The sequence below is a fragment of the Coregonus clupeaformis genome, unplaced genomic scaffold, assembly GCF_020615455.1.
Source record: "Coregonus clupeaformis isolate EN_2021a unplaced genomic scaffold, ASM2061545v1 scaf0966, whole genome shotgun sequence".
NCBI lineage: Eukaryota > Metazoa > Chordata > Actinopteri > Salmoniformes > Salmonidae > Coregonus > Coregonus clupeaformis.
In genome coordinates, this window is record NW_025534420.1 from 109,992 (window position 1) to 128,555 (window position 18,564).

General features: G+C 45.1%; 1 protein-coding gene across 1 annotated transcript in view; it reads right to left on the reverse strand.

The window, feature by feature from the left end:
• Positions 1-18,564, reverse strand: part of LOC121549450 (uncharacterized protein C8orf34-like) — a gene marked incomplete at both ends in the record, with an annotated part of 136,753 nt that overhangs the window by 102,450 nt on the left and 15,739 nt on the right. Inside the window, 1 exon segment of the mRNA XM_045217217.1 lies at positions 3,237-3,317. Within this exon segment, the coding sequence (XP_045073152.1) occupies positions 3,237-3,317 (81 nt within the window).

The window sequence follows — 18,564 nt, forward strand, 5'->3', positions numbered from 1 at the left end:
GAAGAGAGAGAGAGAGAGAGAGAGAGAGAGAGAGAGAGAGAGAGAGAGAGAGAGAGAAGAGAGAAGGAGAGAGAGTGAGAGAGAGAGAGAAGAGAGAGTGAGATAGAGAGAAGAGAGAGAGAGAGAAGAGAGAGAGCAAGAGAGAGAGAGAGAGAGAGAGAGGCAGCGAGAGAGAGAGAGGCAGCAAGAGAGAGAGAGAGAGAGCGAGAGAGAGAGAGCAAGAGAGAGAGAGAGAGAGAGAGAGAGAGAGAGAGAGAGAGAGAGAGAGAGAGAAGAGAGAAGGAGAGAGAGCGAGAGAGAGAGAGAAGAGAGAGAGAGAGAGAGAGAGAGAGATAGAGGCAGCGAGAGAGAGAGAGGAGAGAGAGAGAGAGAGAGGAGAGAGAAGAGAGAGAGAGAGAGAGAGAGAAGAGAGAGAGAGAGAGAGAGAAGAGAAGAGAAGAGAATAGAGAAAGGAAGAGGAATAGAGAAAGGAAGAGAGAAGAAATAGCTTAAAAGAGGTCTAAATGAGAACCATCTCAAACGCAGCGGTAAAGCAGAGAACATTAAATAGCTCTTTTGGTTAAATAAATCCAGGAAGAAAACCAACAAGACCTAGGTTGTATCCCAAATGGCACCCCTTTCCCTATATAGTGCACTACTTTTGACCAGGGCCCATAGGGGGAATTTAGGGAATAGGGTGCCATTTGGGATGCATCCAGAATGTTATTTCCGTAAAGCTAAAGCATTCTAGACTAATCAGGCCAATGGAAAGAAGCAGAAACAGCATAACAAGCTTTGCCTGCAGATGAAAATAACATTGGTTATTGGAATAATCTCAGTTGGCGATGACTCGTCCAAGACAAATAGAATTAGAGACTGAGCGTTTCCTTTGAATATTAACTCTCATATACGAGGAGCGTGATCTAGGCTGCATCCCAAATTTCACACTATTCCCTATTTAGTGCACTAGCTTTGACAAGAGCTCTATGGGCCTTGGTCAAATTAGTGCACTATATAGGGGATAGGGTGACATTTGGAGGTACACGCTTAGACACTTGATTTAGCAATTAGAGCTGAAATAAAAAACTGCTTCTCTACTATATATATATATATATATATATATATATATATACACCGTATAAGTTATTATGAAATCTATTTGAGAGGACAATGCAATCAGAATGTTAACAACATATTTTCATTGCCAGAAGCAAAACTATTATTCTGCAAGGTGGAGTTATAGATCTAGCACACACACACACACAAACACACACACACACACACACACACAGCAGTTGTGAAGTAGCATTAGGTAAAAGACTACAATGTCAAGAGGAACAACAGAGGGGTTTGAGATGAGGAGAGTGATGTGAATTTAATCATCTAACCTTCAGCCAGGTACTGTATGTCATTGATGAACAATAAGCTGTTTTATAGGTTTGAAAGGGTACACATTTAGACTGTGCTTTAATTTGCAAGTCTCTTTGAAATAACGGTGTACACCTCACTCTATACAGTGCATTGGGAAAGTATTCAGACCCCTTGACTTTTTACACACTTTGTTACTTTACAGCCTTATTCTAAAATGGATTAAACTACATTTTTTCCTCAATCTACACACAATACCCCATAATGACAAAGCAAAAACAGATTTTTACAATTTTTTGCAAATGTATAAAAAGTAAAAAAAACAGAAAGACCTTATTTACATAAATATTCAGCCCCTTTGCTATGAGACTCGAAATTGAGCTCTGGTGCATCCTGTTTCCATTGATCATCCTTGAGATGTTTTTACAACTTGATTGGAGTCCACCTGTGGTAAATTCAATTGATTGGACATGATTTGGAAAGGCACACACCTTTCTACATAAGGTCCCACAGTTGGCAGTGCACGTCAGAGCAAAAACCAAGCCATGAGATCAAAGGAATTGTCCGCAGACCCCCGAGACAGGATTGTGTCGAGGCACAGATCTGGCGAAGGGTACCAAAAAAAATCTGCAGCATTGAAGGTCCCCAAGAACACAGTGGCCTCCATCATTCTTAAATAGAAGAAGTTTGGAACCACCAAGACTCTTCCTTGAGCTGGCCTCCCGGCCAAACTGAGCAATCGGGGGAGAAGGGCCTTGGTCAGGGAGGTGACCAAGAACCCGATGGTCACTCTGACAGAGCTCCAGAGTTTGTCTGTGGAGATGGGAGAACCTTCCAGAAGGACAACCATCTCTGCAGCACTCCACCAATCAGGCCTTTATGGTAGAGTGGCCAGACGGAAGCCACTCCTCAGTAAAAGGCACATGACAGCCCGCTTGGAGACCATGAGAAACAAGATTTTCTGTTCTGATGAATCCAAGATTGAACTCTTTGGACTGATTGCCAAGCATCACGTCTGGAGGAAACCTGGCACCATCCCTACGGTGAAGCATGGTGGTGGCAGCATCATGCTGTGGTGATGTTTTTCAGCACCAGAGACTGGGAGACTAATCAGGATTCAGGGAAAGATGAACGGAGCAAAGTACAGAGAGATCCTTGATGAAAACCTGCTCCAGAGCGCTCAGGACCTCAGACTGGAGTGAAGGTTCACCTTCCAATAGGACTACGACCCTAAGCACACAGCCAAGACAATGCAGGAGTGGTTTCGGGACAAGTCTCTGAATGTCCTTGAGGGGCACAGCCAGAGCCTGGACTTGAACACGATCGAACATCTCTGGAGAGACCTGAAAATAGCTGTGCAGCGACGCTCCCCATCCAACCTGACAGAGTTTGAGAGGATCTGCAGAGAGGAATGGGAGAAACTCCCCAAATACAGGTGTGCCAAGCTTGTAGCGTCATACCCAAGAAGACTCAAGGCTGTAATCGCTGCCAAAGGTGTTTTAACAAAGTACTGAGTAAAGGGTCTGAATACTTATGTAAATGTATTATTTCCGTTTTTTATTTTTAATACATTTGCAAAAATTACGAAAACCCAGTTTTTGCTTTGTCATTATGGTGTATTGTGCATAGATTGATCAGGGGAAAAAACAATTGAATCCATTTTTGAATAAGGCTGTAACATAACAGAATGTGGAAAAAGTCAAAGTGTCTGAATACTTTCCGAATGCACTGTATTACACTGAGTGTACAAAACATTAAGAACACCTTCCTAATATTGAGTTGCACATCATACTGGCCCCCCCGTGGGAATCGAACCCACAACCCTGGCGTTGCAAGTGCCATGCTCTACCAACTGAGCTACAGGAGGACTAGCTCAGCATCCTCATGACGTCAGCATGATGCATCGTGGGGGCAGGCCGTGGCTATGAGCCAATAGGGTGGCCTGCTCCAGGGTCACACTCAGGGTACAGCTGGGGGACAGAGGTCAGAGGTCATAAGAGGACATTACATTATAACCACTGTGTCCCAAATGGCACCTGGTCCAAAGTAGTGTGCTATATATGGAATAGGATGCCATTTGGGACACAGACCATGTGATCCTCTTATACATTCATGGTACAGCTGGGGACCGAGATCAGAGGACAGGGGATCAGCACAGAACCCAGTCAGGACAGGGGATCAGCATAGAACCCAGTCAGGACAGGGGATCAGCATAGAACCCAGTCAGGACAGGGGATCAGCATAGAACCCAGTCAGGACAGGGGATCAGCATAGAACCCAGTCAGGACAGGGGATCAGCATAGAACCCAGTCAGGACAGGGGATCAGCATAGAACCCAGTCAGGACAGGGGATCAGCATAGAACCCAGTCAGGACAGGGGATCAGCATAGAACCCAGTCAGGACAGGGGATCAGCATAGAACCCAGTCACGACAGGGGATCAGCATAGAACCCAGTCAGGACAGGGGATCAGCATAGAACCCAGTCAGGACAGGGGATCAGCATAGAACCCAGTCAGGACAGGGGATCAGCATAGAACCCAGTCACGACAGGGGATCAGCACAGAACCCAGTCAGGACAGGGGATCAGCACAGAACCCAGTCAGGACAGGGGATCAGCATAGAACCCAGTCACGACAGGGGATCAGCATAGAACCCAGTCAGGACAGGGGATCAGCACAGAACCCAGTCAGGACAGGGGATCAGCATAGAACCCAGTCAGGACAGGGGATCAGCATAGAACCCAGTCAGGACAGGGGATCAGCATAGAACCCAGTCACGACAGGGGATCAGCATAGAACCCAGTCACGACAGGGGATCAGCATAGAACCCAGTCACGACAGGGGATCAGCATAGAACCCAGTCAGGACAGGGGATCAGCATAGAACCCAGTCACGACAGGGGATCAGCATAGAACCCAGTCAGGACAGGGGATCAGCATAGAACCCAGTCAGGACAGGGGATCAGCATAGAACCCAGTCACGACAGGGGATCAGCATAGAACCCAGTCACGACAGGGGATCAGCATAGAACCCAGTCAGGACAGGGGATCAGCATAGAACCCAGTCACGACAGGGGATCAGCATAGAACCCAGTCAGGACAGGGGATCAGCATAGAACCCAGTCAGGACAGGGGATCAGCATAGAACCCAGTCAGGACAGGGGATCAGCACAGAACCCAGTCAGGACAGGGGATCAGCATAGAACCCAGTCACGACAGGGGATCAGCATAGAACCCAGTCAGGACAGGGGATCAGCACAGAACCCAGTCACGACAGGGGATCAGCATAGAACCCAGTCACGACAGGGGTTAATGCTTTGGACAGAACATTTGATGGAACAATGGATTCATTCATACAACCAGCATCAAGGTCAGTCATAACATTTAGAGAACACATTATCAAGGGCAGTCATAACATTTAGAGAACACATTATCAAGGGCAGTCATAACATTTAGAGAACACATTATCAAGGTCAGTCATAACATTTAGAGAATACATTATCAAGGTCAGTCAAAACATTTAGAGAACACATTATCAAGGTCAGTCATAACATTCAAAGAACACATTATCAAGGCTAGTTATAACACTTAGAGAATATATTATGTTATAGTGACATAGCCTAATAGTCTACAGTCTTAAAAAAAAGAAGGTATTATCTAGAACCTAAAAGGGTTCTTCGGCTGTCCCCATAGGAGAACCCTTTGAAGAACCCTTTATGGTTCCAGGTAGAACCCTTATGGGTTACATCTTGAACCCTTTCCACAGAGGGTTCTACATGGAACCTAAAAGGATTCTACCTGAAACAAAAAAGGGTTCTACCTGAAACAAAAAAGGGTTATCCTATGGGGACAGCCAAATAACCTTTTTAGAACCCTTTTTTCTAAGAGTGTACCATAATAATGTCACTCATAGTTCATTAACATCTAGCAAATAGGATACTAACCCAGCAAACAGTGGACGTCCTGAGGACATTCGGCGAAATTCCCTTTAAGTCCCTTAAGAGTTTCGGCCTGAGGTTATCCCTCTGACGTTCTGAGAACGTTCTAAGAATGTTGCGTGATGGTCTCAAGGGAACGTTCTCTAAGGGACCTTTGTCTAGTTCCCTGTAAGTTAGCAGGACGTCACTGAGGACCATGTCAGGACCTTTTTAGGGCGTTCTCCGGACATTCATTTTACTAGTCCTCAGGACGTCGCGTGATGGTCCCAAGGGAATGTTCTTTGGTTCTTTGTGTGTGTCCCTAGCATTGCCAAAATACAAAAAGTTGTGAATGGATCAGTTGTTCACCAATCAGGGCCTTGATTGGCTTGACAACCATAACAAGGGGTGATGTGTAATGAAACTATGGTCCGCGTTCCCTAGGAAGAATGTTTTTTTGTTTTGGGAGAACGTTTATTTGAGACCATCAGGTGACATCCCCGGGACAAACTGGGAACTAGGCAAAAAAGTCCAGGGGCCCATGATACAATATCCCAAGAAGGTCCTTAAAACGTCCTCGGGGATGACCCTGGGACCAACCGGAAACCTTATGTACAACCTTAGAGACACATTTTTCCCTAAGATTACACAGACCCACAAATAATTCGAAAACAAATTCAATTTTGATAAACTCCCATGTCTATTGTTGATTTATTTTCCCTTTTGTACTTTAACTATTTGCACATCGTTACAACACTGTATATAGACATAATATGACATTTGAAATGTCTTTATTCTTTTGGAACTTTTGTGAGTGTAATGTTCACTGTTTATTCACTTTTGTTTATTATCTATTTCACTTGCTTTGGCAATGTTAACATAGGTTTCCCATGCCAATAAAGCCCTTTGAATTGAATCCAGAGAGAGAGAGGGGGGGGGGAGGGTGGAGGGGGGGGGGGTATACAGTTGAAGTCGGAAGTTTACATACAGAGGTTATACAGTGGGGAGAACAAGTATTTGATACACTGCCGATTTTGCAGGTTTTCCTACTTACAAAGCATGTAGAGGTCTGTCGTTTTTATCATAGGTACACTTCAACTGTGAGAGACGGAATCTAAAACAAAAATCCAGAAAATCACATTGTATGATTTTTAAGTAATTAATTTGCATTTTATTGCATGACATAAGTATTTGATCACCTACCAACCAGTAAGAATTCCGGCTCTCACAGACCTGTTAGTTTTCACAGACTCTCACAGACCCTCCTGTTCTCCACTCATTACCTGTATTAACTGCACCTGTTTGAACTCGTTACCTGTATAAAAGACACCTGTCCACACACTCAATCAAACAGACTCCAACCTCTCCACAATGGCCAAGACCAGAGAGCTGTGTAAGGACATCAGGGATAAAATTGTAGACCTGCACAAGGCTGGGATGGGCTACAGGACAATAGGCAAGCAGCTTGGTGAGAAGGCAACAACTGTTGGCGCAATTATTAGAAAATGGAAGAAGTTCAAGATGACGGTCAATCACCCTCGGTCTGGGGCTTCATGCAAGATCTCACCTCATTTACATTACATTTACATTTTAGTCATTTAGCAGACGCTCTTATCCAGAGCGACTTACAGGAGCAATTAGGGTTAAGTGCCTTGCTCAAGGGCACATTTACGTCATTTAGCAGACGCTCTAGTCCAGAGCGACTCACAAATTGATGCATTCACCCTATAGCCAGTGGGATAACCACTTTAAATTTTTTTTTTTTTTTTTTGGGGGTAGAAGGATTACCTCGTGGGGCATCAATGATCATGAGGAAGGTGAGGGATCAGCCCAGAACTACACGGCAGGACCTGGTCAATGACCTGAAGAGAGCTGGGACCACAGTCTCAAAGAACAGCATTAGTAAGACACTACGCCGTCATGGATTAAAATCCTGCAGCGCACGCAAGGTCCCCCTGCTCAAGCCAGCGCATACAGTGGGGAAAAAAAGTATTTAGTCAGCCACCAATTGTGCAAGTTCTCCCACTTAAAAAGATGAGAGAGGCCTGTAACTTTCATCATAGGTATACGTCAACTATGACAAACAAAATGAGATTTTTTTTCTCCAGAAAATCACATTGTAGGATTTTTTATGAATTTATTAGCAAATTATGGTGGAAAATAAGTATTTGGTCAATAACAAAAGTTTCTCAATACTTTGTTATATACCCTTTGTTGGCAATGACACAGGTCAAACGTTTTCTGTAAGTCTTCACAAGGTTTTCACACACTGTTGCTGGTATTTTGGCCCATTCCTCCATGCAGATCTCCTCTAGAGCAGTGATGTTTTGGGGCTGTCGCTGGGCAACACGGACTTTCAACTCCCTCCAAAGATTTTCTATGGGGTTGAGATCTGGAGACTGGCTACGCCACTCCAGGACCTTGAAATGCTTCTTACGAAGCCACTCCTTCGTTGCCCGGGCGGTGTGTTTGAGATCATTGTCATGCTGAAAAACCCAGCCACGTTTCATCTTCAATGCCCTTGCTGATGGAAGGAGGTTTTCACTCAAAATCTCACGATACATGGCCCCATTCATTCTTTCCTTAACACGGATCAGTCGTCCTGGTCCCTTTGCAGAAAAACAGCCCCAAAGCATGATGTTTCCACCCCCATGCTTCACAGTAGGTATGGTGTTCTTTGGATGCAACTCAGCATTCTTTGTCCTCCAAACACGACGAGTTGAGTTTTTACCAAAAGTTATATTTTGGTTTCATCTGACCATATGACATTCTCCCAATCCTCTTCTGGATCATCCAAATGCACTCTAGCAAACTTCAGACGGGCCTGGACATGTACTGGCTTAAGCAGGGGGACACGTCTGGCACTGCAGGATTTGAGTCCCTGGCGGCGTAGTGTGTTACTGATGGTAGGCTTTGTTACTTTGGTCCCAGCTCTCTGCAGGTCATTCACTAGGTCCCCCCGTGTGGTTCTGGGATTTTTGCTCACCGTTCTTGTGATCATTTTGACCCCACAGGGTGAGATCTTGCGTGGAGCCCCAGATCGAGGGAGATTATCAGTGGTCTTGTATGTCTTCCATTTCCTAATAATTGCTCCCACAGTTGATTTCTTCAAACCAAGCTGCTTACTTATTGCAGATTCAGTCTTCCCAGCCTGGTGCAGGTCTACAATTTTGTTTCTGGTGTCCTTTGACAGCTCTTTGGTCTTGGCCATAGTGAAGTTTAGAGTGTGACTGTTTGAGGTTGTGGACAGGTGTCTTTTATACTGATAACAAGTTCAAACAGGTGCCATTAATACAGGTAATGAGTGGAAGACAGAGGAGCCTCTTAAAGAAGAAGTTACAGGCAGAAATCTTGCTTATTTGTAGGTGACCAAATACTTATTTTCCACCATAATTTGCAAATAAATTCATAAAAAATCCTACAATGTGATTTTCTGGATTTTTTTTCTCAATTTGTCTGTCATAGTTGACGTGTACCTATGATGAAAATTACAGGCCTCTCTCATCTTTTTAAGTGGGAGAACTTGCACAATTGGTGGCTGACTAAATACTTTTTTCCCCCACTGTAGTACTTGGTGGCAAAACCCTTGTTGGCAAATCACAGAGGTCAGACGTTTCTTGTAGTTGGCCACCAGGTTTGCACACATCTCAGGAGGGATTTTGCCCCACTCCTCTTTGCAGATCTTCTCCAAGTCATTAAGGTTTCGAGGCTGACGTTTGGCAACTCGAAGCTTCAACTCCCTCCACAGATTTTTTATGGGATTAAGGTCTGGAGACTGGCTAGGCCACTCCAGGACCTTAATGTGCCTCTTCTTGAGCCACTCCTTTGTTGCCTTGGCCGTGTGTTTTGGGTCATTGTCATGCTGGAATACCCATCCATGACCCATTTTCAATGCCCTGGCTGAGGGAAGGAGGTTCTCACCCAAGATTTGACGGTACAGGGCCCTGTCCATTGTCCCTTTCATGCGGTGAAGTTGTCCTGTCCCCTTAGCAGAAAAACACCCCCAAAGCATAATGTTTCCACCTCCATGTTTGACAGTGGGGATGGTGTTCTTGGGGTCATAGGCAGCATTCCTCCTCCTCCAAACACGGCGAGTTGAGTTAATGCCAAAGAGCTCGATTTTGGTCTCATCTGACCACAACACTTTCACCCAGTTCTCCTCTCAATCATTCAGATGTTCATTGGCAAACTTCAGACGGGCCTGTATATGTGCTTTCTTGAGCAGGGGGACCTTGTGGGCGCTGCAGGATTTCAGTCCTTCATGGCGTAGTGTGTTATCAATTGTTTTCTTGGTGACTATGGTCCCAGCTGCCTTGAGATCATTGACAAGATCCTCCCGTGTAGTTCTGGGCTGATTCCTCACCGTTCTCTTGATCATTGCAAATCCACGAGGTGAGATCTTGCATGGAGCCCCAGGCCGAGGGAGATTGACAGTTCTTTTGTGTTTCTTCCATTTGCGAATAATCACACCAACTGTTGTCACCTTCTCACCAAGCTGCTTGGCGATGGTCTTGTAGCCTATTCCAGCGTTGTGTAGGTCTACAATCTTGTCTCTGACATCCTTGGAGAGCTCTTTGGTCTTGGCCATGGTGGAGTGTTTGGAATCTGATTGATTGATTGCTTCTGTGGACAGGTGTCTTTTATACAGGTAACAAGCTGAGATTAGGAGCACTCCCTTTAAGAGTGTGCTCCTAATCTCAGCTCGTTACCTGTATAAACGACACCTGGGAGCCAGAAATCTTTCTGATTGAGAGGGGGTCAAATACTTATTTCCCTCATTAAAATGCAAATCAATTTATAACATTTTTGACATGCGTTTTTCTGGATTTTTTTGTTGTTATTCTGTCTCTCACTGTTCAAATAAACCTACCATTAAAATTATAGACTGATCATTTCTTTGTCAGTGGGCAAACGTACAAAATCAGCAGAGGATCAAATACTTTTTTCCCTCACTGTAGATATAGGCCAATATCTGCAGCCATTACCATTATGCAGATGAGAACATTCAGTTGGTAACATGTTCTACATGCTTGTGAGCCGTAGCCCACATTTGAATAACAAACATAGCTAGTCTATAAACGGCTGAATAAAAGCACAATCCTGCTGTGATAGCGTAAACAAGCACACTGCCTGGATGGGAAATACATCCCTATACTATAGATTCTGGAATGCTTCCTAGTGTTTAGGATTGATGGTTAACAGGAACGACTAATGCCAGGTCCTAATGTTTTGGATTGATGGTATTATTAATAACATGAATTAATCAGAGCAGTATTAAAACAGTTATGGTTCAGGATGGAATTGTGGTGTAAATCAGTATTATTAATAACATGAATTAATCAGAGCACTATTAAAACAGTTATGGTTCAGGATGGAATTGTGGTGTAAATCAGTATTATTAATAACATGAATTAATCAGAGCACTATAAAAACAGTTATGGTTCAGGCCTGCTATTCATCTCTACTTTATAGACCTTAATACAGGCCTGCTATTCATCACTACTCTATAGACCTTAATACAGGCCTGCTATTCATCTCTACTCTATAGACCTTAATACAGGCCTGCTATTCATCTCTACTCTATAGACCTTAATACAGGCCTGCTATTCATCACTACTCTACAGACCTTAATAAAGGCCTGCTATTCATCTCTACTCTATAGACCTTAATACAGGCCTGCTATTCATCTCTACTCTATAGACCTTATTACAGGCCTGCTATTCATCACTACTCTATAGACCTTAATACAGGCCTGCTATTCATCACTACTCTATAGACCTTAATACAGGCCTGCTATTCATCACTACTCTATATACCTTAATACAGGCCTGCTATTCATCACTACTCTATAGACCTTAATACAGGCCTGCTATTCATCACTACTCTGTATACCTTAATACAGGCCTGCTATTCATCACTACTCTATATACCTTAATACAGGCCTGCTATTCATCACTACTCTATAGACCTTAATACAGGCCTGCTATTCATCTCTACTCTATAGACCTTAATACAGGCCTGCTATTCATCACTACTCTATAGACCTTAATACAGGCCTGCTATTCATCACTACTCTATAGACCTTAATACAGGCCTGCTATTCATCACTACTCTACAGACCTTAATACAGGCCTGCTATTCATCGCTACTCTATAGACCTTATTACAGGCCTGCTATTCATCACTACTCTATAGACCTTAATACAGGCCTGCTATTCATCACTACTCTATAGACCTTATTACAGGCCTGCTATTCATCACTACTCTATATACCTTAATACAGGCCTGCTATTCATCACTACTCTATAGACCTTAATACAGGCCTGCTATTCATCTCTACTCTATAGACCTTAATGTAGGCCTGCTATTCATCACTACTCTATAGCCCTTAATGTAGGCCTGCTATTCATCACTACTCTATAGACCTTATTACAGGCCTGCTATTCATCACTACTCTATAGACCTTAATACAGGCCTGCTATTCATCACTACTCTATAGACCTTAATGTAGGCCTGCTATTCATCACTACTCTATAGACCTTATTACAGGCCTGCTATTCATCACTACTCTATAGACCTTAATACAGGCCTGCTATTCATCACTACTCTATAGACCTTAATACAGGCCTGCTATTCATCACTACTCTATAGCCCCTACGCGGCAAAACCCATTCACAATCCTATCTGTCTATCTTCCCAATAGACTTTTATCATCATACAGAACTGGGCAGTGTCCCAAATGGCACCTTATTCCCTACATAGTGCACTACATTTGACCACCCTGGTCAAAAGTAGTGCACTATGTAGGGAATAGGGTGCTATTTGGGACGTTGTGCTGTTCGCTACTGCTTTGGAGGAGTCACCTTCAGTGCAAATGGCCAACTCTCTGCCCCCTGGGCACGTGCCAAATGGCACCCTATACCCTATGTAGTGCACTACTTTGACCAGTGCCCAATAAACAATGGAATGCCATTTGGGACACAATCCATTGTCTGAATGCTGTTGTTTACCTCCATCTGTTCCAACAAGTCCCCAGGGTGCCAAGGCCATATTACCCACAGGTTATCCACAGACAGACAGACAGACAGACCAGCTGGCAGACACTCTATAAATATTGCCCCCCATGGAGGGTGATAAATACACTCTATAAATATTGCCCCCCATGGAGGGTGATAAATACACTCTATAAATATTGCCCCCCATGGAGGGAGATAAATACATTCTATAAATATTGCCCCCCATGGAGGGTGATAAATGCATTCTATAAATATTGCCCCCCATGGAGGGAGATAAATACACTCTATAAATATTGCCCCCCATGGAGGGAGATAAATACACTCTATAAATATTGCCCCCCATGGAGGGAGATAAATACATTCTATAAATATTGCCCCCCATGGAGGGAGATAAATACACTCTATAAATACTGCCCCCCATGGAGGGAGATAAATGCATTCTATAAATATTGCCCCCCATGGAGGGAGATAAATACACTCTATAAATATTGCCCCCCATGGAGGGAGATAAATACATTCTATAAATATTGCCCCCCATGGAGGGAGATAAATACACTCTATAAATACTGCCCCCATGGAGGGAGATAAATGCATTCTATAAATACTGCCCCCATGGAGGGAGATACATGCATTCTATAAATACTGCCCCCATGGAGGGAGATAAATGCATTCTATAAATACTGCCCTTATTCCCCAACCAAAAGCCATTGATTACAGGCAACATCCGCACTGAGCTAAAGGCTAGCGCTGCCGCTTTCAAGGAGTTGGACACTGGTCCGAATGCTTATAAGAAATCCTGCTACCACCTTCGACGAGCCATCAAACAGGTAAAGCGTCAATACAGGATTAAGATCGAATCCTACTACGCCGGATCTGACTCTCGACGGATGTGGTAGGGCTGGCAAACTATCACGGATTACAAAGGGAAACCCAGCCGCGAGCTTCCCAGCGACGCGAGCCTACCAAACGAGCTAAATGACTTCTATGCTCTCTTCGAGGCAAGCAACACTGTACCATGCATGAGAGAGCTTCAGCTGTTCCGGACAACTGTGTGTTCTCGCTCTCCGTAGCTGATGTGATTAAGACCTTTAAACATGTTAACATTCACATGGTACACTGAGCATGTGCTGATCAGCTAGCGGGTGTCTTCACTGACATTTTCAACCTATCCCTGACCCAGTCTGTAATACCTTCATGTTTCAAGCAGACCTCCATAGTCCCTGTGCCCAAGAACGCCAAGGTAATCTTCCTAAATGACTATCACCCAGTAGCACTCACATCTGTAGCCATGAAATGCTTTGATAGGCTGGTCACGGCTCACATCAACACCATCATCCCAGACATCCTGGACCCACTCCAATTCGCATACCGCCTCAACAGATCCACAGATGACGCAATCTCTATTGCACTCCACACTGCCCTCACCCACCTGGACAAAAGGAATACCTGTGTAAGAATGCTGTTCATTGACTACAGCCCATGACTGCGTGACCGCGCACGACTCCAAGACCATCATCAAGTTTGCTGAAGACACGACGGTGGTAGGACTGATCACCGACGACAATGAGGCAGTCTATTGGGAGGAGGTCGGATACCTGGCAGTGTGGTTCCAGGACAACAACCTCTCCCTCAACGCCAGCAAGACAAAGGAGCCGATCGTGGACTACAGGAAATGGAGGCACGAGAACACCCCCATCCACATCGACGGGGCCGTAGTGGAGCAGGTCAAGAGCTTCAAGTTCCTCGGTGTCCACATCACTAAGGAATTAACATGGTCCACACAAACACACACCAACACAGTTGGGAAGAACGCATGACAGCACCTTGTCCCCCTCAGGAGGCTGAAAAGATTTGGCATGGGCCCTGGGATCCTCAAAAAGTTATACAGCTGCACCATCGAGAGCATCTTGACTGGCTACATCACCGCTTGCTATAGCAAATGCTTGGAATCCGACCACAAGGCGCTACAAAGGGTAGTGCGTACGGCCAAGTACATCACTGGGGCCAAGCTAAATGACATTCATGGCATCTATACCAGGCGGTGTCAGAGGAAGGCCCAAACAATTGTCCGATTCCAGCCACCCAAGCCATTGATGTATATGAGCTTGTAAGATATGAGGGGCCGTGACATCACAGTTTCCTTTCCCAGCGATGGTGGAGGCTCCCTCGCAGTTTTACCACGCTCCTTTGATCAATTCTGAACCTTTACATTTACATTTACATTTACGTCATTTAGCAGACGCTCTTATCCGGAGCGACTTACAAATTGGTACATTCACCTTATAGCCAGTGGGATAACCACTTTACAATGTTTTTTTTATTTTTTATATATATAAATACTATTTTTTTTAAATATTTTTTTACACTTTTTGTTATTTTTGTTATTTTTTGGGGGGTGGGGGGGTGGGGATTACTTTATCCTATCCTAGGTATTCCTTAAAGAGGCTTTACATGGAGACTGAACTCCATGTGACTGCTGTGTGTGTATGTGTGTGTATGTGTGTGTGTGTGTGTGTGTGTGTGTTTGTGTGTATGTATGTATATATGTATGTATGTGTGTTTGTATGTGTGTGTCTCCAAAGAGACTTCATTGTCCCATAAAGCATCCTATTCCCTATGTAATACACTACCTTTGACCAGGGCCAATGATGCCATTTGGGACATGTTCTGGCTCGGACAAGGCTTACTTACTTACACTATATTGATTTGAGAGGACAAGTTACTGTACAGGCCCCAATGACTTGCTTGTGTTGCTTCCCTCATATCTAAATGACAGTAGTTCACAGGGGAAGCGGCTACAGTATTTCAGTACACCAGCTACAATTCTCAATGACTCATATCCCAATGAAAGCCTCATAGCTAAACAACACTATTTAACAACACACGGAGGGAGTGAGGGAGGGAGGGAGGGGGAGAGAGAGAGAGAGAGAGAGAGAGAGAGAGAGAGAGAGAGAGAGAGAGAGAGAGAGAGAGAGAGAGAGAGAGAGAGAGAGAGAGAGAGAGAGAGAGGGAGAGAGAGAGAGAGAGAGAGAGAGAGAGAGAGAGAGAGAGAGAGAGTACAGTAGAGATGGCAAGACATCTGAGTAGAGATTTATGTCGCTTTACGTTGCTCACTGTATGAACCCAGAAGAGGTGCATTCTGGTCTGTGAGTAAATCATTGACACGGGGATGATGAACGACTTTCACTGGATATTAAATTCACCCTTAATAACCCCTTGCGGTAGAGAAATGGAGCCGGGCTGGCCATTGGCTAATGAATGAGTCCTTGGTGGAGGAAGGGAGGGATGGATGGATGGGCGGAGGAAGGGAGCCCTCATCACGTACATTTGTATGTGTCTCAAATGCCACCCTATTCCCTATATAGTGCACTATAGGCTCTTGTCAAAAGTAGTGCACTATATAGGGAATAGGGTGGCATTTGAGACGCAGTCTCTCTCTCAGGGATATTTGTGCTGAGTCCTGTGCTGACTGGAGCGTCTCAGGCTGAATGAAGACTCCAGGAGGTCATTTCCTAATTCCATAACCCCCCACAGGAGCGTCTCTGTTTACACTTCTTTCTCTTGATTTATTAGATAATAATAACATGCCATTTAGCAGACGCTTTTATCCAAAGCGACTTACAGTCATGCGTGCATACATTTTTGTGTATGGGTGGTCCCGGGGATCGAACCCACTACCTTGGCGTTACAAGCGCCGTGCTCTACCAGCTGAGCTACAGAGGACTGGGGGTTGATGGGTACTTTTTTGACTTACACACAGAGAGTAGGTGCAAGCCTGTGTCCCAAATGGTACCCTATTCCCTAACGCTGTTTCAAAGCCTCCCAATGGGAACCAGCTCAACCCTGGATATTAAATTCACATGACCGCCCTGTCAGCAATTTTCAGCTCCACTGCAGCAAGCAGAATTGCACTAAACAGCAGGAGAATGAAAAATGAGCTCAATGCACAGCACACAGCAACCACTGCAGGCTGATAAGATGCTTTCCTCAGATTCCGGAATTCAGAGTTCTGAGAGACAGAGACAGACACAGGCACAGACACAGAGACAAAGACAGAGACAGAGACAAGAGAGAGAGAGAGAGACAGAGAGAGAGAGAGAGCGAGAGAGAGAGAGAGAGAGAGAGAGAGAGTACAGTAGAGATGGCAAGACATCTGAGTAGAGATTTATGTCGCTTTACGTTGCTCACTGTATGAACCCAGAAGAGGTGCACCCTTCTGCTTCACCCTTATCTACTGGGTGAAAAACCACAGTGTGCCATCACAGCTGCAAGATTTGTGACCTGTTGCCACAAGAAAAGGGCAACCAGTGAAGAACAAACACCATTGTAAATACAACCCATATTTATGTTTATTTATTTTCCCATTTGTACTTTAACTATTTGCACATTGTTACAACACTGTATATATACATAATATGACATTTGAAATGTCTTTATTCTTTTGAAACTTCTGAGTGTAATGTTTACTGTTAATATTTATTGTTTATTTCACTTTTGTTTACTATCTACTTCACTTGCTTTGGCAATGTTAACACACGTTTCCCATGCCAATAAAGCCCTTAAATTGAATTGAAATTGAATTGAATTAAATTGAAATTGAATTGAATTGAGAGAGAGAGAGAGCGAGAGAGACAGAGAGAGAGACAGAGAGAGAGACAGAGACAGATACAGAGACAGACCGACCGACAGACAGACAGAGACTGACAGACCAAAATAGACAGACAGACAGAGACAGACAGACAGAGACAGACAGAGATTCCAGTTGTTTTACTGTTTACTATGCCCAGGCAAAGAGGGAATGAGAGGGTCTGGTGGACAGGTCCCATAGGGTCTGGTGGACAGGTCCCATAGGGTCTGATGGACAGGTCCCTTAAGGTCTGGTGGACAGGTCCCATAGGGTCTGGTGGACAGGTCCCATAGGGTCTGGTGGACAGGTCCCATAGGGTCTGGTGGACAGGTCCCTTAGGGTCTGATGGACAGGTCCCATAGGGTCTGATGGACAGGTCCCATAGGGTCTGTTGGACAGGTCCCATAGGGTCTGGTGGACAGGTCCCTTAGGGTCTGATGGACAGGTCCCATAGGGTCTGATGGACAGGTCCCATAGGGTCTGATGGACAGGTCCCTTAGGGTCTGATGGACAGGTCCCTTAGGGTCTGGTGGACAGGTCCCATAGGGTCTGATGGACAGGTCCCTTAGGGTCTGGTGGACAGGTCCCATAGGGTCTGGTGGACAGGTCCCTTAGGGTCTGGTGGACAGGTCCCATAGGGTCTGGTGGACAGGTCCCTTAGGGTCTGGTGGACAGGTCCCATAGGGTCTGGTGGACAGGTCCCATAGGGTCTGATGGACAGGTCCCTTAGGGTCTGGTGGACAGGTCCCTTAAGGTCTGGTGGACAGGTCCCATAGGGTCTGGTGGACAGGTCCCTTAGGGTCTGGTGGACAGGTCCCATAGGGTCTGGTGGACAGGTCCCATAGGGTCTGGTGGACAGGTCCCATAGGGTCTGGTGGACAGGTCCCTTAGGGTCTGGTGGACAGGTCCCTTAGGGTCTAGTGGACAGGTCCCATAGGGTCTGGTGGACAGGTCCCTTAGGGTCTGATGGACAGGTGATACCTGTCCATCAGACCCTATGGTCGCTTGCTGCCTTTACAAACACACGCACGCATGCAGACACACGCACACACACACACACAAACTTCAAAACCTTGTACATTGTTTGATGTTCTAATACCATATACTAAAGTTAAATCAATCATTAGTATGTTCTCTCTCTCTCTGACTGAGTAATATGTAGAGAGAGTGTGTGTGTGTGTGTGTGTGTGTGTGTGTGTGTGTGTGTGTGTGTGTGTGTGTGTGCGTGTGTGCGTGTGTGCGCGCGCACGTGCATGCGTGTGTGTTGTGTTGGGCTTGCTGTGGGTAAAACCTCAGTTCCCTGGCCGAGCTCCAAGGATAACAAGAGTTGCCTCCAAAATGGCACCCTATTCCCTATGGGACCTGGTCAACAGTAGTGCACTACAAAGGGAATAGGGTGCCATTTGGGATGCATCCTGGCTGGAGAGCTGGGGGGCTAGAGTGACATCACAGCTAGCAAGGCCTGTGGTCAGAACAGAGACATGAGACGGATGGTTATAGTGAGCTGGGGGGTTGAGTAACATCACTAGGGCTGTGGCGGTCATGACATTTTGGCAGCCGGTGATTGTTAAGCAAATAACTGCCCGTCTCACGGTAATTGACCATTCATTAATGTCAACACATTTATCATCTCCTGGCTTCCACGCATAGCCTACAAGC